This window comes from Podarcis muralis, chromosome 6, assembly GCF_964188315.1.
Source record: "Podarcis muralis chromosome 6, rPodMur119.hap1.1, whole genome shotgun sequence".
In the NCBI taxonomy this organism is placed as follows: Eukaryota; Metazoa; Chordata; class Lepidosauria; order Squamata; family Lacertidae; genus Podarcis; species Podarcis muralis.
Genome location: NC_135660.1, coordinates 12564852 through 12588080, shown reverse-complemented (window position 1 = coordinate 12588080; position 23229 = coordinate 12564852). Strand labels below are relative to the sequence as shown.

At 43.6% G+C, this 23229-nt stretch overlaps 1 protein-coding gene across 3 annotated transcripts in view; it reads left to right on the top strand.

Moving 5' to 3' along the window:
* Window positions 1-22449, top strand: part of NAALADL2 (N-acetylated alpha-linked acidic dipeptidase like 2) — a 770720-nt gene extending 748271 nt beyond the window's left edge. For all 3 annotated transcript variants that reach the window (XM_028731603.2, XM_028731602.2, XM_028731601.2), the window contains one exon: window positions 13359-22449. In XM_028731603.2, coding sequence (XP_028587436.2) covers window positions 13359-13557 — 199 coding nt within the window. In that variant the 3' untranslated portion in view covers window positions 13558-22449. The remainder of the gene's footprint in view (window positions 1-13358) is intronic.
* Window positions 22450-23229: the final 780 nt, after the last annotated feature.

Below are 23229 nucleotides of genomic sequence, written 5' to 3'. Positions count from 1 at the left end.
CTTTCTTTTTTCTTTCTCTACCATTTGAAAGCCGGGGCTTAAGAAACGGTGAAAAGATGGAATGTATAATTACAAGAAAGTGCTTTTCTGCTAGGCATAGAATTTGGCATTCTGCAGATCATGGCGGTGTGGGCAGATGTTATAGGCGAAGGGGATCGAGATATGGATATGCTCGTACCCCTTCCAATCTGCGCCTCATCCCGAGGGACGAGGGTAGGGTGAGCAAGGATTACTCACATCCGTCACTGGTGCTGTGCAATGCCAGGTCTATAGGCAACAAAACCGCCACCCTGCGAGATTTCTTTATCGCAGGGGGTCGACCTGGCTTGTGTGACGGAGACCTGGGTGCGCGAAGGAGCAACACTTACCTTACGAGCGATGCCCCCCCCCAGGTTTCTCCGTCCTCCACCAGTCGCGGACTGTGGGCTGGGGGGAGGGGTGGCATTATTAATCCGGGAAGATTGTCCTTTCAGGGCTCTACCATCGCCATCGATCCCCAGCATTGAATGTGTTGGCCTAGTGTGGGGCTCCGAGGAGAGCTTGGCTGGCTGGCTGGTGTACCGGCCACCTAGCGCACCAGCAGCCACCCTGTCAGGCCTATTGGAGGCGGTGGCCGGCTGGGCCTTGGAGTTCCCTAACCTATTGGTATTGGGGGACTTCAACATCCATGCTGATGCCACTCCCTCCTCACAGGCTCTGGACCTGTGTCCTGAGAATGCACAGTCATGCGTTCTTTGAATGTGCACAAAATGGGAGTTGCCTGTGCTTCAGTTTTACTGATGACATGCAAGAGTGAGGGAAGGAAGCATTGCCCTCACTCTGATTTGGCTTCAGGGGTTATCATGTATGGATTTTGTGTTATTGTTGTTGTTGTTGTTTTAAAAAAGGTCATTGATTTATTCTTGTCCTGAAAGGCACTTGAGATTAATCTAGTGTAAAGCAACTCATAATGTAGATTAATTTCCTAGGTTGAGTGTTTTATGAAGCCTAAACAGAGGGAGGTCAAAAAAGCAATGGTGACTTCTGGATAAAAATAAATGCCCCCACTAGTGCTTCCACTGCTGGAACATAATGATGATGATGATGATGATAATGCCGCCGCTGCCAACAATAACAACAACTTTTTTATTTATACCCCACCCATCTGGATGGGTTTCCCCAGCCACTCTGGGTGGCTTACAGAATATATAAAACATAATAAAGCATCAAACACTGAAAACTTCCCAAAACAGGGAAGAAGACAGCCTTCAGATGTCTTCTAAAAGTTGTATAGTTCTTTATTTCCTTGGCATCTGAAAGAGGCTGTTCCACAGGGAGGGGGCCACTACTGAGAAGGCCCTCTGCCTGGTTCTTTGCAGTGAGGGAACCAGCAGAAGACCCTTGGAGGAGGACTTCAGTGTTTGGGCTGAGCAATGGGGGTGGAGACGCTCCTTAAGGTATACTAGACCAAGGCTGTTTAGGGCTTTAAAGGTCAGCACCAACACTTTGAATTGTGCTTGGAAACGCACTGGGAGCCAATGAAGATCCTTTAGGACCGGTGTTATATGGTCCCGGCAGCAACTCCCAATCACCAGTCTAGCTGCCGCATTCTGGATTAGTTGTAGTTTCTGGGTTATATTCAAAGGTAGCCCCATGTAGAGTGCATTACAGTACTCCAAGCGGGAGATAACCAGAGCATGCACCACTCTGGCGAGACAGTAGGGTCTCAGCCAGCGTACCAGATGGAGCTGGCAGACAGCTGCCCTGGGTACAGAATTGACCTGCGCCTCTATCGATAGCTGTGAGTCCAAAATGACTCCCAGGCTGCACACCTGGTCCTTCAGGGGCACAGTTACCCCATTCAGGGCCAGGGAGTCCCCCACACCTGCCCGCCCCCTGTCCCCCCAAAACAGTACTACTGTCTTGTCAGGATTTAACCTCAATCTGTTAGCCGCCTTTCCTCCTATGTACTGCTTAATGCCAAGATAGGCAGAAATGGAAAAGGTGAAAGGACGCTGAGATGTAGGAAACATCCCTTCTGCCAATCACAGCTTTCGAATGAAAACCATTATTTCTGTCCCGTGCAATCCTGTGCAGGCTGCCTCAGACGTAATATTTGCATGAGAGCTACTCCCAAGTAAGTATGCATAGGATTGCGGCCGTAAGAATTTTAATCTCAGTGCTATTTTACTGATAGCACTTTAATGTTTCTGTGTGTGGAATAATACTTGTTCATTCAACACTGCAAGCTAGTTTGGTATGTGCAAAGTTTATTATATATGCTGTGAAGCATCTGCTTCTCCCACTTGCAGAGTGAAATGGTTCGCTCTAGCAACAGACATAATGGTCTTGTGCTATAGCTCTGGATCTTGGTCACACAGAAGCAGAAAGGAGGAACCATTTCATAGGGGGAGAGCTCTGCCAACATCTCTTTAAGTCTTCATGCATAATAATAACCTAATAACCATCCTGCATTTGCCTGCATTTCCTGAGGAAACACCATCCTATTTGTGCCTTGTGTATATTTCAAGTGTATATTTAGAAAAAGGCTATTTAGCATACAGTCTTAATAACCTCTCATTTTGGTGGCTGATTTGTTTCATTAAGTAGGGTAAGCCAATGAGCTAAAGAAAGAGGGAGAATTAATTTAAATATATGAACATATTTGACTTTTGGACAAATATAGCTATAGTCATGGGAAGCAGAACAGCATGTGCCATAATTGTACCTGGTTTTGACAAGCATTTCAGTGGTTTTTACATTTCAATGTCAAGCGGTTGTCAATAGCATCTCACCATAACTCGTAATTCACTGATTATTATTTTTTTAAATCATTATTTCACAAATGTTTTAGGGAAGAGCAGAGTAGCTTTTATATTCTGTAAGTAGCTTTTACATTAGAATATAAAATAATTCCTTTTAAAACTTTATGGTCATTTTTTTTAAGATCTACATAATTACACTAAGCTATTTACACATGCACGATACTAAAGGTTTAGTTGTTCAGGGTTTGGTTTTGTGGCCTGATGGAAAACGTTCTCTTTGAATCATCTGGGCTGCTTCAGTATGGCCAAGTCCTATGCCTCTCCAGATATTTTTAAGAAGCAAGGGCTGGAGCTCAGTCTGTAGAACATCTGTTTTGCATGCACATGGTACCAGGTACCATCCCTGCCATCTCAAGAAGGAGTGATACATGCCCCTGTATGGGAACCCTGTAGAGCCACGGCCAATCAGTGAAGGCACTATTGAGCTAGATGGTTCAATGGTCTGATTCGTTACAAGGCAGCTTCCTGTGTGCCATAACAAAAGACAACAGTTCTCTTTTTATCACACTCCACCCATAAATCCACCTAATGCATGCAGCGGTAGCAAGAATGCAAGCTACTCGAGACTGGTACCTGTTGTCACTTGCCCCATTCTCAACCTCTGTGCATTCAGCAGAGGGTGAGGAAAATATCTGGGCCTTGCGCATGCACATGTGTATATATTAGGGGTGCACGCCAATAATAAGATTTGTTGATTACAACTGCAAAAGACGCCTGCTTCTTGGGAGAAAAGCAATGACAAACCTAGACAGCATCTTAAAAAGCAGAGACATCACCTTGCCAACAAAGGTCCGTATAGTTAAAGCTATGGTTTCCCCAGTAGTGATGTATGGAAGTGAGAGCTGGACCATAAAGAAGGCTGATCGCCAAAGAATCGATGCTTTTGAATTATGGTACTGGAGGAGACTCTTGAGAGTCCCATGGACTGCAAGAAGATCAAACCTATCCATTCTGAAGGAAATCAGCCCTGAGTGCTCACTGGAAGGACAGATCCTGAAGCTGAGGCTCCAATACTTTGGCCACCTCATGAGAAGAGAAGACTCCCTGGAAAAGACCCTGATGTTGGGAAAGATTGAGGGCACAAGGAGAAGGGGAGGACAGAGGACGAGATGGTTGGACAGTGTTCTCGAAGCTACCAACATTAGTTTGACCAAACTGCGGGAGGCAGTGGAAGACAGGAGTGCCTGGCGTGCTCTGGTCCAGGGGGTCACAAAGAGTCGGACACAACTAAACAGCAACACTGCAATACATACATTAAAAGAGTAGGATTCTGTTTTAATCTTTCCCCAAAACTAACTGGCCCGGAAACTAACTGGCAGCCAGTGCAGTCAGTTCAGGATTGGTATAATATGTTGGAACCATCTTGCCCCGGTGAGCATACTGTAAAACATACAAATGAGATTTCTAAAATGCAGTCTTCAAACTCATATGCAGTACAGTCATACCTTGGGTTGAATGTGCTTCAGGTTGAGCATTTTCAAGTTACGCTCCGCAGCAACCCGGAAGTAATGGAGCGCGTTACTTCCGGATTTCACTGCTCGCGCATGCGCAGACGCTCAAAATGATGACATGGGCACGCACAGACGCGTCTTTCATTCTATTCAGGATGCGAACAGGGCTCTGGAATGGATCCCATTCACATCCCGAGGTACCACTGTACCAGCAATCATGCTGAGAACCAACAGTCATGTGATCTGCAGTAATACTGAGAAGCAGAGGTGCTTTGACCCAAAAAAAAGGTCTTCTTCGGTGGTCAATGTACAAATCTTAATGCTGTCACTAGAGGTGGACCATTTAACTGGTCTGTATCAATATTCTGAGCTGTCCAGTCATAGATACAATTCATAAGGCTTCATAATAAATAAATGTTCAGGGGGAAATTAAAGACCGTAGTCTGATGAAAATATTGTCTACAGGAAACTCACCATTTTGTGTGCATATGATAAGTCTGGAAAAATATAGGTTGATATGAAGTTAAGTGTTTTTCTCATGCCCAATCCACAATTATAAAGGTAAAGGTAAAGGGACCCCTCATCATTAAGTCCAGTCATGACCAACTCTGGGGTTGCGACGCTCATCTCACTTTATTAGCCGAGGGAGTTGGCATACAGCTTCCGGGTCATGTGGCCAGCATGACTAAGCCGCTTCTGGAGAACCAGAGCAGCATACGGAAACGCCGTTTACCTTCCCACTGGAGAGGTACCTATTTATCTACTTGGACATGCTTTCGAACTGCTAGGTTGGCAGGAGCAGGGACCGAGCAATGAGAGCTCACCCTGTCGTGGGGATTCGAACCGCCAACCCTCTGATCAGCAAGCCCTAGGCTCTGTGGTTTAACCCACAGCGCCACCCACGTCCCTATCCACAATTATAGATGCCAATTATAGATGGTGCCAAATTCTAAAAGATTGTATTTTAATAAAGTGGTGCCAAATTCTAAAAGATTGTATTTTAATAAAGTGGTGCCGCTTAATGATTCCCCAATAATTAATTCAACACCTGTGGGCAAAAACTGTGGGCAGGGCACCAAACATGTCTAACCCACCCATCAATACCAGCAGACTCAAGAGTGCAGGAAGGCTTCACTCTTTCAAATGCTGTTAAGCAGGGGAATGTGAAGCAATTGGGCACTCCATTTGCTTGCCTTTTGGTGAGTTCCAGCAGAAGCAGATGAGGGCAGAATTAGCTGTCTGGCCCATTCCCTACATTGTGAACGCAACACCCACTTCCTTTTGCACCCATTGTTGAATCCAGCACCTGTTTCCCTTCGGGTCCTTTTCCATTCCGGAGGAGCATGTAAACTCCATAATACCCCCACTGCTGCCTCAGCTTAACCCCTGAAACAGTTCAACCTCATTATCAAAAAAATAAAATTAGTTCTTGCATTATGGAATATTACAGTTTAAGCCATTTGCAAAGGCTTGGCATTATCTCGTTTGATTTATTTAAGACGTGGCATAATACAAGTTACTTTCTGGCTGGTATGGGTCTTATTCCATGCCCATTTCAGCTAATGAGAAACAATGTTTGAATAGAGGGCCATTATTTCTATCACCAAACGAGCACATTTTTCAGTCCCAGAAATGGCTCATAAAGACAGTGGAAGGTTCCCCCCCCCCCATCTTTTAATAAAATTCCTTTTGTATGTACCTTTGCCTTAGTTTATTAAGGCTGATTTGTCAGCTCCATGAAGAGGTTTTATCTCCTTCAGAATTGCTGTCTGGCGTTATTAATTACTTTTCCCAGTTTGGCGCTGTACTTTTCGGGTTGCTATGATGTGTCATTGAAATGGACCCATTAAGGATGAGTGATGTGTGTAGTAATTTCATTAGTGTCATCAATAATGCATTGCACTTTCCTTTTAAGAATCTCTTTGTGCGGGTTGCAGTGACTCTGTGTATTATACTTATGCGATCAAAATGGTTAAGTTTGGAGGGAGGTATTTTGAAGTGATTAGGCATAGGGATTGGACTGATGTCATTTTAATCACGTAAATATCAAAGAATTATGGCCATCAAACTACTGCGGTCAACAGAAAGAGGACTGTGGCTTTCTGGTGCCTCAAATTCTTCTATTATTTTCTGCTAAGACACAATAAAAACAGCAAGTGCTTTGTTGTTGTTGTTGTTGTTGTTGTTGTTGTTATATTTCATAGAATTGTAGATTCGGAAGAGACCCCAAGGGTCATCTACTCCAACCCCCTACAAATGCTGGGATCCTGCCCATGACCATCCGTGGGTGGGCTTGAACCACCAACCTTCTGGTTACTGCCAGACACACTAACCCATCGCACCACTATTTATACCTTGCCTTTTCCCTTGGGGATTGCTAGGAGTATTTCCCCCAGACTTTTCTACTACTCCCATCTAGTGGCCAACTCAGCATTGCCAGTTTCTGTGAACTGCTGGTGGGCAGAGTGCTGTTGTGCTCAACGTCCATCTTGCAAACTTCTCACAGGCATCTGGTCTGCCACTGTAAAAGCAGAGTGCTGAACTAGAAGGGCCATTATATGGAGCTCCAGTGGCTGGATCCAATTAGCCCCTCAGAAGAACAGAAAGGGCCTGCGGATCACTGGCAGAGCAGATTATTTGCATGCAGAGAGAGCCATGTTCGGTTCCTGGCATCTGCAGTTAAAAGGAACTTAAGAATGCAGGTCAGTGAATGACCTCTGTCCGAGACCTTGAAGAGCCATGGCTATTTGGAGCAGATGGTGCTGGACTAGGTGGACTAATGATCTGATTCATTAGAAGGCAGCTTGATATATTCCCATGCTCTAAATTCATGTCCTATGCCCCTCGGTTTCTTAAATCTTTCTTCTGCCTTTTAGCTTTGCCCTTCTTGGGATTCTTGGTACTGTGGTCTTTCTTCTGCAATAATGCAGGCAGGGTTGTAGCTGTAAACTAAAGCAGAGCCAATTTTGGGCAGCGCTGAGAAACACTCCCTGCTTTTCATCGATTTGTTCACATTCCTTGTCAAAAGTTTTTTTTTTTATAAGATATTTATTAGCGTTTTACAAAAAACATAGGTTTACAGAATAAAGAAAATTAAAACAGAGATTAACAAACTAAAAAGAAAACACAGAAACATAGAATCACAAGAAAAATACAGGAATTACCAAAAAATACATAGAAGGGAAAAAAAGGAAAATACAAAATACAAAAAACAAACAGCTAAGAAAAAATTAAAAAATAAATAAATCCATTTTTCAATATTTTTAAGCTCATTTGCTTGTTTCCTTGACCTCCCCTTTTTGTATTCCCATTTACATAATCAATTCAGCAAATCCTTACCCTCTTTCATTTATCTTAACTCTATAGCTTAACCTATTATAACTATGTATTTTCATCCATTATCAATCCATATTTGCATATTCTTATTAGCCTTATTACCAATACCACTTATTTTCAAAAGTTTTGTCCATTTATTTCCATTGCCCTTGCTTTCCACTGCCTTCGTTTGCCGTAAGTCACGATGATGTCATCCTGTCATCTTTTCTGATTGCTACCCGATGCACAACATTGTGACGTCACGTAACATTGTGAATCAGTAAAAAGTGAATGTTTGCAGAAAGCATCTGCACAAACCTCTGTCCCACCAATCAGGGGCTTTCTATGAAAACCCCAAATTTGCACACCTCTAAACAAAGCGGTGGGGAAAGTCAAGCCTGAGGGCCAAATGTGGCCCTCCGAGAATCTTTACTTGGCCAGGCCTAACACACTCTCAAGCCAGACTCCCTACTGGCTCTAGTGATCACAGCAACTCTTCCCAGTAGGTCTTGCCCCAATGAAGTGGTTGTGTGTGGATGGAAAGTCCTCGCCTTCCACCTCTCCTTCTCCCTGGGTCCTTCCCAAGCCATCTAAGGCTCCCTCGTCTAGTGTCCCGTTGCTCTCCCCTCCTCATTTTTCTCTGTGTTCTGGGAGATGGGAGGCGAAGACTCCCTGGACTCCAGCAACAACCTCATCTCTGTCTCCTGGTCCCATCCTCTCCTGCCTCTGATTCTGGTTTGCTCTCTGCTCCAGCCTCTTTGTGCTCATTAATCAGCTTCCAACTTCTCTTCCTCCTCCTACCCCCAGTCTGTTCCCTCTTCTTCTTCTGATCACTCATCATTGTCCCTCCACCAATGCCCCTGGCTCTGAGCCTTCTTCCCCTGGGGGTTCCCTTGGGGGTTCCCCAGTTGGTGCGGGTCCCACCAGTCTTCAGCATCCAGTCAGCCCATGACATCAGAGGACAGAGGGATGTATGTAGAAACTACCCCTGCTGTCCCAACATAACACTGCAATGTTGGAAACAGCACGATGGCAACATTACTGCTGAGCTGCCGCCATGCTGTTTCCGTCACAACAGTAATTGATTATTGCAAAGACTTCAAAGGGTTGTGGGAGGCAGACAACCCCCTGCTGGACGTTTTGGAGCTTTTTGTTGGTTAAATAACAGACTCATAGAGTTGGAAGGGACCCTGAGGGTCTTCTAGTCCAACCCCCTGCAATGCAGGAAACTAAACTAAAGCATCCATGACAGATGGCCATCCAACCTCTGCTTAAAAGCCTCCAAGGAAGGAGAGTCCACAACCTCGCGAGGGATACCATTCCACTGTTGAACAGCTCTTACTGTGTCTGTATTGGTTGACACACTGTATTTCAGCTGCTCATAAAGCAAAAGATTGACCCTGGTACCTGGTTGGCCAGTCTTGCTGAAAGAATTCTGAGGAAGGGAGAGCATTGGTCAGACTTTCCATCGCTGTCCTATATGTTTTCCAGCGCCCAGCTACAATGATGTATTTACACCCAACCACGGTTTAGAGGCAGCGAAGAATTTAAAATGTTTCCGTTATGCTGGTTTTAGTGTCTTTGTGGGGTAAGTTATGGCCTTTATGCAAAGGAGTCTCTAAAGGAAGCATTTCCAAGTGCACTTTCTAAGTTGCCATTTAACCTGTCACTTTTTTTTAGCCAATCCCTCTCTTCGAATAGTAATTAGACATCTCCGATAGTGATCTGCAGAAAATACTCTCTGGTAGTCTTCTGGGTGACTATCGCTGGCAGTTTTATTACTAATTTGGAGTTGCCACTGGGCCTGTCATGTAATTAAGTTACTAATGGAGTGTCTTGGCTGAGCTGCTTTCTTTTGTTATTTTTTCCCCTCCTCTGTCCGTTCGTTTTATGAATTCCTTTGTATGTGTTTGATGATAAACTCCTGCCTGCAATCGCTCACCAACCTTCTCTCCCCCCCCCCCCCCGCCATTATTTTCCAACATCACACAATATAGTTTACAATCAAAGGTGCCCCTGGGTAGAGATTTATGATATTTACATACTGCTCTAATTAGGATAATGATTACACCTGCTTTAAGATAACATTTATTACCTGCTCTAACAGACCCACCAAAGCCTAGTGGAAACCAACTGAGTAGGATTTTTTGGGTTGTTGTTGTTTTTTTGCTTTTTTTCCCCAAAAATGCTTTTAATCCTGCTGTGCTTACAGCAAGAGACATATAATAGCTTTGCTTCGAAGAATAACAGTGGAACCATTCAACTGGGAGCCCTTTCCTGTTTTCCATCTCCTTGCTGCTTTCTCACCCTCTCAAGCAGTGTTCTTCAGCTTACCTTGCTTTTCTATCTCTATAATCCAGGCTGCCTTCATTTAGGGCACCTGGGACTTCCTCCAGAATGCCTTGAAGTGGTTTGCATCACTGCGCAGGGACTGGCAGGTCTGCACAGCTGACATCTAGCTATAAGTTCTCTTGCTTTCCAGGAAAAAAAGGTCTTGTGGCTTTTCCTGCTCCCCTTCTGGGATTCAAGTTGCTGTTGGGCTGCAGTTCCCATCATCTCTGACCGCTGGCTGAGCTGCCTGGGAACAATTGGAGTTGTAGTCCAACAGTATCTGGGGACACATGGCTGACGGGTGCTGCCCTATGCCCCACCCCCTTTCAAGCACACAAAGAATCTGAGCCACAAGGCAGCTTCTTCTCCACACATTTGTTTGTTTGTATCCTGGTTCCCCCCCAGAACTGGAACTCAAGAAGGCTCACAGAAATTAAAGCAAACACAAATAAAACACCAAAAGCCAAAAACATAAGAATCATAGAACTGTAGTGTTGGAAGGAAACCCAAGGGGTATCTATTCCTTTTTTTAAAAAAATAATAATATTTTTATTGGTTTTTCCATGTATACATCCTCTAACAATATTTCTCTAACGATTTTCCAAATCCCCCCCCCCACTTCCCTCATATTCCCATTTTGTTTTATCGCCATATTACTCACCCTGCGTGTTGTTTCCCAAAAATGTTCCCCATACATATAACCTTACTTTTTGCTATATACAATTGTGCTTGTTTATTCAAACCCTGCCAGTGTGTCCAATTCTTTATGTTGCTTCTTCGTGTATGTTGTAAATGGTTCCCATTCTCTTTTAAAGTCTTTGTTATCCTTTTCATGTAATTTATCTGTTAATTTTGCCAGTTCTTCATAGTCCATAAGTTTCCCTTGCCATTGTTCTTTCTTTGGCATTTCTTCTGTCTTCCAAGCTTGTGCTCATATAATTCTTGCCACTGTTGTTGCTTACATAAATAATTTCCAATTTTCTTTTTAAAAAATCTTTTTTAAAAGGGGTATCTATTCCTAACCCCAGCAATGCAGGAATCTTAACAAGATATCCATGACAGATGACCATCCAACCTCTACTTAAAAACCTCCAAGGAAGAAGAGTCCACCACCTCTCGAGGGATTCTGTTCCACCGTTGAACAACTCTTACTGTCAGAAAGTTCTTCCAGATCTTTCTTTGGAATCTCCTTGCTTGCCACATGAATCCATGGTTCGGGTCCTCTCTCATAATACTAGAACTCAGGGACACCAAATGAAGTTGAATGTTGTAGATTCAGGACAGACAAAAAAAAAGTATTTCTTCACATGGTCATGTGGCCAGCATGACTAAACCACTTCTGGCACAATGGACGGTTTCCATGACGAAAACCAGAGCGCACTGAAACATTGCTTACTTTCCTGCTGGAACGGTACCTATTTATCTCCTCGCACTAGTGTGCTTTCGAACTGCTAGGTTGGCAGAAGCTGGGACAGAACAACAGGAGATCACCCCATTGCTCGGATTTGAACCGCCAACCTTCCAATCAGCTAGCCCAAGATGCCCAGAGGTTTAGACCATGGCGCCACCCGCTCCCCTATTTCTTCACACACAGTGCATAGCTAAATTGTGAAAGTCACTCGCATAAGATGTAGCGATGGCCACCAGCTTGGATGGCTTTAAAAGATGGTTAGACAAATTAATAATGGAAAAGGCTATCCTTGGCTACGAGTGAGGATGCCTATGTTCTATCTCCATTCTCCAGTTGCTGGAGAGCTCAAGTGCAGAGAACCCTGTTGCTCTCCATTCCAACTTGTGAGCTTCCCATAGGCATCTGGTTGGCCAAAGTGAGAAAAGAATGCCGAACTAAATGAGCCTCTGGCTCCGCGGACCCAGCAGGGTTTTTCTTACATTCTTTTGAGAACAGAAATACATTGAATGCCTTATCAAGCACTGTGGCTAAAGCGTATCCTCCCTCAAACAGGGCACGTGTTGCGGTGAGACCTGGAGACTGACCTCCTGGTTGTGGGTGGGTATATTGGGCAGCCACAACACCTGATTGGTAGGTCCCTCATTGCTGGGTTTAATCTGGTCAATGGGGAGCTAACTAATCGGACCAAGGGGCCTATTTATACCTATGCACGTGACCCAGAGCTTCCTCTTTCAGCTCGTGCATCGGAACACTCGCCCACCTCTCCCTATATTTAGGGCATTTTGTGATTGACCTTGCTATGCCATCGTGTGTTGTCTGTCATTGGGGCAGGGGCATGGCAGGAATTTTCCCCACTTGGCAGATTGGCTGTTGCCATTTGGGTTTCGCCTGCCACGTAGCAAATTGTCACAACTTGTAAGGTTGTGGATAGGGACTGGTTCAGGTGATAGGGATGGGAGAACAGTTTCGCCATCCCTATGTGAAGTATATTCCATTAAAGGAATCCAAGGACTCAACTTGGTTTGGTCAACCCTGAGAGGGGGTTGTGCCCATGCCTGAGTCCAGAGGAGCATCTGGGGAGTGGACATATCCTGTTCCCGGGCTTTCCGCCTACCTCAGGTGTTTACCCTTGGCTGACCTATGATAGAGCTCTAGGTCAGTGCTACCTGCAAGGGTGCAGGGAGCTAGTCGAACCAGAGCCTATGCAACCACTCACTTTCTGTAATCAATAAAGTTGTGGCCTAAATTCTGCCAAAAACCAAAACTAAAATTTGAGTCAAGTGTGAGTTTATTTAGGCGGCAGGTTTCTGGGTCTGAGCAAAGTAGTTAAAGCACTGTTTCTGGTCTTGCAGTTATTCTGAGTTTTCTCTATCAAAACACTTTATCACAAGTCCATTTGATTTGGAATGAGGAACTCCATTCAGAAACAACCCCACTCTGTATGTTAATCAGCCCACTGTGCATTATCCACGAACCAAACTATCACATAAACTAACATTTCAGAAAATCCTCCCCTTGTGAAAATTATGTATCCAATTTTGTGGTTCACTGTCCCAAACACACGATATTACTTTTTGACGTGGCAATAATATTTGGGGAAATCTTTGGGGAGGTGTTGCATGGCTGTACTTACAACCGTGTAAGATTTACACTAGTTCCTTGGGGATGGGGAACACCCCGGTGAGATGAAAGAACTATTGAGTATGGGGATCAGGCTGTTATTCTTCTCAATGAGAAAATGTTAGTGGGATGTCGTGGGGCTAGGGCTGTGATATATATTTCATCCTGATTGACGATGTTTCCTTTGATAAGATTTGTAGATGTACGCTCCTGGAGCGATGAAGGGGCACACTTCTGGGAAGGCAGATAAAATATACACAGTCGACTTCTGAGCTTGCCGCGGGTTAATGTTACAGTAGGTAATGTGTATCATTTGTAAAACGTGGCTGCCACCTGGGGGCATCATCGATGATTTCAGATGATTTCAGATACCTGTTTTCATCTGTTTGAGTCAAGCATTTACTGTTTCTTATTGTTCTTTTTCAGAAACATCCTTTACAGGCTGGATGAAAGGACACACCAATTTTCAGTACTGCTAGAGGCGGTGGAACACTGCAAGCTGCATCAGTCAAATGAGACTCTTCAAGCAGCCTTGTCGAAAGTGCTCAGCAGCCTCAATTCAGCTCAGGTTTCTTTCAAAGCAGGACTCAATGTCTTTGAGGCTGCCTTACTGGGAAGCAAATGAGGAATCTGTCTCTTTCACGTGTACACACACACCTACACACGGGGAAGAGCTTTGTTTACATTTTGCAAAGGAAAACTCTGAGCTGGACCAGAAATTGTATGTGGTTGAAACCTTTCCTTTCTTTTTTTCTTTTTCTTTTTTTGACTCTTTAAAAGAGTCCCTGTTTCACGGCACCATTTTGTACAGTTAGATAAATCTGAAGCAGCCTTTTGCACTGTTGACAATTTATCATGTACTTCTATTTCCGAATGATATATGGAGGAAAGCTAACTCTTTGGAATGTGTTGGTACACACAAAATCAGCCTTGTAAATGAGCCCACGAAAGCTAGTAGACTGCAAAGCAAAGGACTAGCTTGCTGTGACTGTCAGGAGAGGACAAAGGGCTGTGTCCTCCTTGCAGAAGCCCTCTCGTTCATCTTCATGGAAGTCCATGTACTCACTAAGCGGGTGCTTAGATATAAGGTGGAATATCTCTGAAAATTTCATTTGCTTTATTGAAAAGGGGGTGGGTGGAGATTAAGACTCAATATCATCATAAATGTGGGGGAAATAGATCTTTGGATTTAGAAGATCAGATTTGGACTCAAATAACGAATTGAATTGGGGTGAAACAAAACGGATCTGAAACATATTGGGCAGCTTCCAAATATTAAAGATACAAGGCAAATCTTTTTTCTACAAGAAATCCCATATATATATATATATATATGGATGTATATCAGCCTTGTATTTAAGCCCTTGCCTATACCCCCTGGTATAGGGTGGTATAAATAATAATAATAATAATAATAATAATAATAATAATAATAATAATAATTAGTGCATTGAGTTCCATGAAGGCAAATGAGTGGACTGCTGCAGGAGAGATGAAGCTAACAACCAGTGTATGTCTTTAGTGGGCTGAATTTACATGCATCCATAGTCTTTTACTTTCTCAGTTGAACTGCAGCCCACCCACCATTCTGTATCACAAACTTCTGGTGAAACTATCCGTTTCAACAGTGGTTTGTCAGGTAGCATTAGGGACTGCTGTTCAATGAAAAGAGTCAACAGCAGAGCAAGTTGACACAGAACTAGTGGATCTTGGTCATGAAACCTTACAGAGTGACGAGGGCACTTTGCAAGTGCCACTGTGCTGATTACAGGCACCTGTATGGATATTGTAAAACTTCCGTCATAAATATCTTCAGGTTTCACTGATTAACCCCTTATTTATACTTTACCCTTAACTAGCAGCAAGCCAGGTCTGCCTGTCAAATTCCACCAGCAATACTGAACAATCCCTCCTTTGTATTCGCAGACCACTTTCAAGCTGCTTATGTTTTATAGACATTTAGCATTAAGAATTAAGCTTTCCTCACCTTGAGGTGGCTAGCGAGTCAATCGTGTCTCCTGTGGATGACAAGGTTAGTCAGAGTCATAAAACAGTGTTGCTAGTATTGTTCTCTGATAAGAAAGAGATGTTTATGGACTATAGCTGTCACTGTCTGCCCAGGAGACATAACGTTGGCAATGTTGGATGTGGTTACATTTCTCCTTCTTAATCTCTGGCTACAACCAAGATGGCAACATACATACGACATTGTGAGGCATATCCCGGTGTTCCATACTCATGCACAGGCAAACACCTGAACACACCTATGGCTACTGTCATGTCACATACAGCTGGGGATGCAAAGTACTACTGTTGTATATAGCAGAAATTAATCCTGTTTCACCCCCTGAATTGTTGGCTGACCTCCCAATATAAGTCAAGTGTTAGGCAAGTTATTCCCAGTGGAATCAAAACTGGCACAAGTGGAGTCGGGCTGTCAGGAGGAATGCAACTGAAAATGGCAAATCCATGGTGAGCGCCATGGGTATCCTGAATTCAGTTTCCTAACAGGGAGAGATTTCTGTTTTCCTGTCAAGAACCAGTACATATTCAGAAACCAATGGCTTTGAGTTTCATTGTGATACAAGCATGGCCATGGTGCACTAAGAGTTCACCTTTCAGCAGCTTGAAGGTGGGCTGCAATATTTGGGGACATTCTTTGCTCCTATAGATGTAGATCAATTTACTCAGGGACCTGAGATGTTCACTGTGAGCTCACCTTGCCTCATGGGTGAGCCGGCCCAGAATAAAGAGTGACATCAGGATTTGCTGCCCCTTTGGATCCTGCCGTCTGAGGCGGTCACCTCACGTAGCCTTGTGAGTGGGCTGGCCCTGATGTGAGGTCTTGTCTAATGTGTGATTCTCAGTGAGAACTTAAATATGTTCTTCTTGTATCCCTATTAGGTTTGTTGACACACGCACACTTTTCAAATGCTGTCCATGGCTCTAGCATTTATTAATTGGAAATTTCATAAGTTCATGATTATTCTAGAACTACGTTCCTTAAGAATTTGATCTATTTTTAAGCAACATTTTCTAGTTTGATCCATCAGAATCCATATTAGGTCTATATATTTATTAGGTCAACCAAAAATGCCAGAATATAGTGTGCAAACTTCTGCGTTCTGCAGAACTCTTCATCAGGCTAGATGGTAAATAAGTGGGGAGAAGAGGAGAGAGAGAGAGAGAGAGAGAGAGAGAGAGAGAGAGAGAGAGAGAGAGAGAATTGGCTGGTGGAAAAGCCATCTGTGTTTGTGTTGGGAGGAGACTTAAGATGGAGGGTGGAAGAAGGAAGCAGGCATTCAACTTAGTGCCTGTGAGGCACTATGCAGGTTTCAGGTTGTACCACAGTCTACTGTGGCTGAATGTTTATGTGCTGAGAATGAGCCTAGTCTTCCCAGAGCTCTTATTCTCCTTTCCCGCCCCTTCCTCTGGTTGTGAGGAGATTTGAAGCATTGGCTTCCAGTTTCAATTAACCATAGTTTAGTGCTCTGTCCAAAATTGTGGTTAATTTCAACCGTGGTTTGTTTCAACATGCCAGCTTTGTAAAACTCAGTTTCAGATTGGCTTGTTTCAAGTGAATCATAATTAAAATGAGCCACAGCTTGTGTGGATCGGACAACACAGCAAACTGCAGTTCAACAAAAATGGGAGTGAAAGCTTCCCAACTCCTCTTGAAGGCCATCAAGGGGCAAAGAGAAGATGGATTGTGGAAGCAATAATGCCTGGATACAGCCAGCAAGCTGCAAGGCTCCAGGGCAATATGAAAAGCTCCATCTATGATGCCTGATGACCTGTGAATTCTACTTACCCACCAGAGTGGGAGGCAGCCAAACTTGAAGGTGGCCTTCAAAGAGAATATCACAAGCACCCACAAACCTGTGGTACTCTTTTCTTAAGCATGGATGGGTGAAGTGAGCTCTCAAAGATCATTTTTAAGCCCTTGCAAAAGGTCATCGTGAGCTACATTCCAACACTGATTGCTACCTTCAAGTGCCCGTAAGCTCAATATGAGGCCTTGGCTAGATTGATAACAGGACATTGCTCCAAATAAGTTGTGACCTATATTTAATAGAGAAGAGTGGCTGATAACTGGATTAGCTGCCGGGGCAAATGTAAAAGCTGTTATTGAGGTTTGGGGCTGGTCTCTCCTCCTCTTCCAATCTGTGAAGCTCTCTCTCACGCAAGACATTTATTACAGAAGGTCATATCTCTCTATCTCTCTCAGCCTCCCATTACAAACTAGAGAAGGTGACCAGCTTCCTCTTTTCTGCTCTTTTGCCAGACTCCTATGTTCAATCTATTCATGTAATGTCAGAGCCTGCAATGGAACTGGGGGCATCAGTTAGTGTCAGCAAGCCAGCTGGCATCTGTACACATCCCCCCATCTCCAGCAGCTCACCACAATCCAAACCCGTTTGTTCAGAAGAAAGTCCCATTGATTTCAATGAGTTCTTTCACCTAAGTAAGTATGCTAAAGACTGCATCCATTGATATGACATGTCCTCTGGGGCCTCTGAGTAGCATCGATAAAGTAAGGTGCCAGTAAATCATAACATGCAATGTCATCTGGATTAATTTTGGTATTGACCAGCAATAAATTAAATTTTCTCTTAAAAGTAATAATTCAACAGGCATCACCAGACTGCTGAGGCATTCTTTTCTAGTCATTTGCCAGTATCCAGTCTATAACAAACAGTGTTGAATGATCCCGCAGCCAGGAAACTTTATGGCTTCTATATTTGTGTGTTTAAGGTGGATGAAAATGAAATGATAATGAATAAGCTAACATGATTTTATTCGTGCATATTTTAGTGCCCCCATAAAGAAGATAAAATACAATCAAGTCAGGCAAGTAATAAGAATATGGGGGAAGTGGGATTTGGGTACTAAGTTCATGATGGGCTGTAAATTGTTTTTAACGTCTTAGGGGATAAAACCGTAAAATCTATAGTATGTGCGTGTTAAGCAGATGTATATACAATCACAAAGCACACACAAAACTGCCTAGTGCCTTAGGCCCTCTTCAAGCATTCTGTATTCACGTTAAGTAAACTCGTGACGGTGCTCTGCGCCCTCGGCTATCCAGATTACCCACCTGGAGAATAATCTCCTGAAGTGGGGAATTGCCTATACTTGTAGTGGTTCGCTGTAACCCTGGAAAAATCAAAGTAGCAATACAACAAGTCCAAGGAAACTTTTGCCTTCTGGACATTACTGAACTACAGTTCCCATCATCCCTAGCCATTGGCCATGCTTGTTGGGGCTAACAGGAGTTGTAGTTCAGCAACGTTTGAAGGACCAAAGCTTTCCCATTCATAAAAAATGGATTTCCCAACCCCCTCTCCTCTGCAGCCCCAGGTGCCCTTCCAAAGCCACTCCTCAGGGTTGGGTGGAGGCTCTGATTCTGAAACAGTATGAAACGTGGCACAGGTTTGAGCAGGAAGCTATGAAACCAGCCTTGCAGAAGCGTGAGTGCCTTTGACTACCATAAACAACCTATTGGATATAAGCCATAATGTTGAAGGTACAGAAAACCAAGCGTTGCGAGTCAGCCCAGAGCATCACATCAGTTGGTCTGGAAACTGGGCTGTATTGATGCTTACTGCATTCATTCACAATGGCTGACTATGTGAAAGGGAACAAATACACAAGGTGGTTTGAAAGCAGCCTGGATCCTGCATCCATGTTGTGTAAAAGGCTGTGAGTCCCCTTTTCTGTCTTCGCTGGGGTAGAGCAGAAAATGTTGCAGCTCCATGTTGAAGTCCGGGGGCTGCGCGAGAACTTAGCTGTGAAGCACATTTGACGAAGGCAGCGTTCACACTTTCAAATTGTTTAGAGGCCCTGACTTCAAATCTCCCTTTGCTCTTCTTCATTTTAAAGACTGCATGCTGCCTATTATCTGATGCCTTCAATGTCTGTGACAGGCAGAAGTGAAACGACGGCAGTATTGTACTGAGTATTGTACAAGTCTCTCTCTGGAAGGAGATTCTTTACTGACTCCGTCTAAAGTGCATTTGATATAATGCACCGGGGTGACTGTCTTTACTATGTCTTTATTATAGAGTCGCTCTAGGTATGCAAGGCACTAAATGGAGGGAGTAGAATGGGGTTTTTGTAATAGCATTCCAAAGACACAATAAATCTGCCTGTTTGGAATGTACTGTGGGGAGAACTGTTCGGCTTAGAGAAGTTCATTCTGGGTCTTGCCTTTTTCTTTTTTAAAAAACAGCAGCTTTTCATTGCACCCTGGAAGTTTTAGCCATTTAGACTCGGGTAGAATTAGGACTACTTTTAATATATATATATAAATGCTGCTTTGAAAATGCGGTGCATAGTAAGTTGAGCATCCCTCCTTCCACGGGGAAAGAAGCTCTGAATTTAGTCATTTAGTTTAGCCATTTTATTCACAATCTGAGATGTAGTAAAAAATATATTTTTAAAAACGTGATCTGTCATGGAAAAATCCCATTGAAGAAGATTACAGTGGTTACCCAGGCCTCATTGCTGGTTGTGAAGGGGCCTAAAAATGTAGGTCTGCTGTTGCAGTTAAGTGCACATTTTTAGAAACTTGCTGAGAACTATCCCTGTCTTCTTCTTTTCTCCAGAAAAAGCAGCTGTGCAGGACTTAGATTCAGATCAGGGCTGAGGTGTGTGGGGAGGAGAGGGCATTAATATCTACCTCTGGTTATTAGGAGCTATAAGTAGCATTGCAGTGTGGGGTGTTCATCTTCAGTATGCCAGCCAGCCAGCCATGCCCTCTTCATAATGCTCTATTCTGACCCCCACCCCAGCCACCCACTCCCAAAACAATCGACCAGCGTTCCATGGCCACTGGGAATGTTCAGCCCTTGCTGCAGATGTTTTGCAGGACATTGCCTCCTTAGCGGTTTTCATAGAATCATAGAATCGTACAGTTGGTAGATGACCCCAAGGGTGATCTAGTCCAACCCCTGCAATGCAGGAATCTCAGCTAAAGCATCCATGACAGATCGCCATCCAACCTCTGTTTAAAAACCTCCAAGGAAGGAGAGTCCACCACCTCTTGTGGAAGTCAGTTCCACTGCTGAATAGCTCTACACTTCTGGAAACCTCTGAGGTTCCCCCAAGCATGCTGATACCCACGTCTTGTTTCAGCATAGCCACATTTTGGGTACATAGCCATCATCATAATTCATCACCTGAGTTTTCTATTTGCATATATGATGGTAAGATAGCAGGCCCAGCAAATGCTCTTAAGAGACATGCTCTGCTTAACCTTAGTTTTCTAGAGGAGGCCTTTGAATCTGCTGTGCAATGTTGCTTCCATCATGGACGTAGAAATCATTTCTTCTCCAGCCACCTAAAACCTTGAAATTGTTCCCCTGGCATCACCCAACATAGTATGTACTGGCAGTGCAGTATGCGCTTACGGAGCTGCGAATCTAGCACAATGCACGCTGTGCTGGTTTGCTTTCTGAGCGCTACTGCAAGGTATCAAGAAGTCCCACTTACAAAGGCATTCTGAAATACAGTTCTTGGGGTGCTTTGCCATTGATAATCACATGTCCATTTCATTTCGTGCCAACAAGTCAGTGTTGGTGACCAGCTTAGAGGCAACAACTACACAAAGCTGTGAATGTTGGGAGATACGGGACAGAAAAGAACGCACTAATTCGCACAGCGCATAGAAAAACTATAGAATTCAGTGCTACAAAATGTAGCGATGGCCACCAACTCAGATGGTGTTAATAGATCTTTAGATAAATTCAGGGAGAATGAAGCTGCCAATGGCTACTGGTCATGAAGGCTGTGTTGTACCTCCACTATTGGGGGCACTATGCCTCTGAATCAGTTGTTGGGAATTGGAAGCAGGGAGAGAGTTGTTGTCCTCAGGTCCTGCTTGCAGGCTTCCCATAGACATCTGGTTGGCCACTGTGAGAACAGGAAGCTGAACTAGGTGGGCCATCATTGGCTTGATCCAGCAGGGTTCTTCTTCTGTTCTTATGGCTTGATCCTCATTGGCCTGTTACGGAAGCCCCAAAGGGACTTCAGTGGGTCTTGCCATCGAATCTTGCAGGCTCCAGTTAGATAGCTCACTTGGTAGAGCATGAGACTCTTAATCCTAGGGTCGTAGGTTTGAGCCCTACATTGGGTGAAAGGTTCCTGCATTACAGGGGCTTGGGCTAGGTGGCCCCTTCCAGCTCTACAATTCTATTATTCTATGTCCCCAAAATATAATATAGGATAACAAACCTATCAGAAAGAAAAAAACACCAGGATTGTATCCAAGAGGCAATATAGGAGGGGGAGGGCTGTTTTTGACTAGAGAGGATTAAATATTTTTTCATAGCTGCCTGTCTGTGCAATAATGCCATGTAGTAATTGCCTTAAAGGTAAAGGACCCCTGACAGTTAAGTCCAGTCGCGAGTGACTTTGGGGTTGCTGCGCTAATCTCGCTTTATTGGCCGAGGGAGCCAACGTTTGTCCGCAGTCAGTTTTTCTGGGTCATGTGGCCAGCATGACTGAGCCACTTCTGGCGAAACCAGAGCAGCACATGGAAACACCATTTACCTTCCCACTGGAGTGGTACCTATTTATCTACATGCACTTTGACATGCTTTTAAACTGCTAGGTTGGCAGGAGCTGGGACTGAGCAATGGGAGCTCACCCCATCGCGCGGATTCGAACTGCCAACCTTCCAATCGGCAATCATCCCGTGGTGTGCTTCAGAAGAACGTGTCCACCATTTTGCATGGTGGGTCTTGTTACAAATCTCGGCTTGGTACAAAATGGTGTGAAGCAAAGTGAGGCTGCACCAGTTCACAAGGTAACATCTGTCTGCTGAGTTATTTGAATTAAAGCCACACATTTCCCTGAAGAATCATTCCAAAAACAATGCTGATATATCCTGTATCCCCTACTACACCCTCAAGTTAATAAACAACCCATGCTAGAGTTGAAAAAGGTGGCTCATGTCACAGAAGCCATAGTTTTGATATAGTGAAACTAGTAAAGCAATAAATTTCACATGATGTGGAAAGTGTGCAATGAAAGATTGATTTTTATAACCTCCTAAAATATGGGTTTAGAGTCTGGGTATCACACCTTCTCTCATATATATATATATATATATATATATATATATATATATATATACCTTTCTCAGAATTTGTATTTTTAAAAAATTAAATATATATACTATTGACTCAATGTAAGTAGATTCTACATTCAGTATTTTTATTAAGAAAGCATATATTTCCTCTTATAGCTACCAGATTTTTATATTACAACAGTGTTAATTCAGAAAGACACTGAGAACTGAAATGTACACAATAAATGACAGCAGTTTTGATTGTAAAATTAATATTTTTCTTCCCCTGAATTATGTATTTCTTTTCTAGAGATTAAACTGGATTATGAAGATCTGAATATAATGTACATTGCACTGATGAATGCTGTGGAAATCTTTTTAATTTGCTGTATTTTAATATACTGTTTAATTTTATCAATAAATTAGTCTGTAAACACCTCAAAATGCTGGCTCAGCCTAATGACAAATACGGAAGAAAATACTCCAATTAACTGCACTTGGTAAAATATGAATGACGGCTTGAGAATATCAGCTCAATTTATAAATCGCTGAAACCAAAGCATTGGTAATGGTATGTTGGTTGACTGATAAATCCTGGCAGCAGTTTGTGAAGTGAGTGAAGTCTGGGGTATGGTGACAGTTTGAATCCACAGTCACAAAGCTCAACATCATATGAAGTGTTATTGGATAGCACCACCGAAGCCAAGAAATGGAAGAGGCGATGGCTGAATGCTCAAATACTCCCATACAAAAGTCTCCCTGTTCATACAATGCTAGCTGGGAGAAAGGCTCTAGCATAGACTGCTCTCTGACATACTAGCTTTGATTATGCAAGGAATTTGCTAGCATTTGTTCTAGCTTTGCTGGGGTGCCAATACTCCAGTTGGTCGTGTCATTGGTGCTTACCAGAAGGTAAAAGGAGTGATATGGCAGAGAGGTTGGCAGAGTGCAAATGCACTGGCAGGAAAGACAGAATGACTGTGCTGGTGCACTCACACTGCGCTGACCTTCCTGTCATTTCGCTGATCCTCCACTACCTTCTAGTAAGCAGCAACAACACAACTGACTGGAGGTCAGCTGTGCCCTATGATGCTACTGATCCAAAGGCCCCCAGTCCTCCATGGGGGTCTGATCCATAGACCCCTCACCTATATTTGCTTGGAGCTGGCATAGCAAAAGACACACACAGAGAGAGAGAGTTGACAGAACTGTCCCCCATCTCAC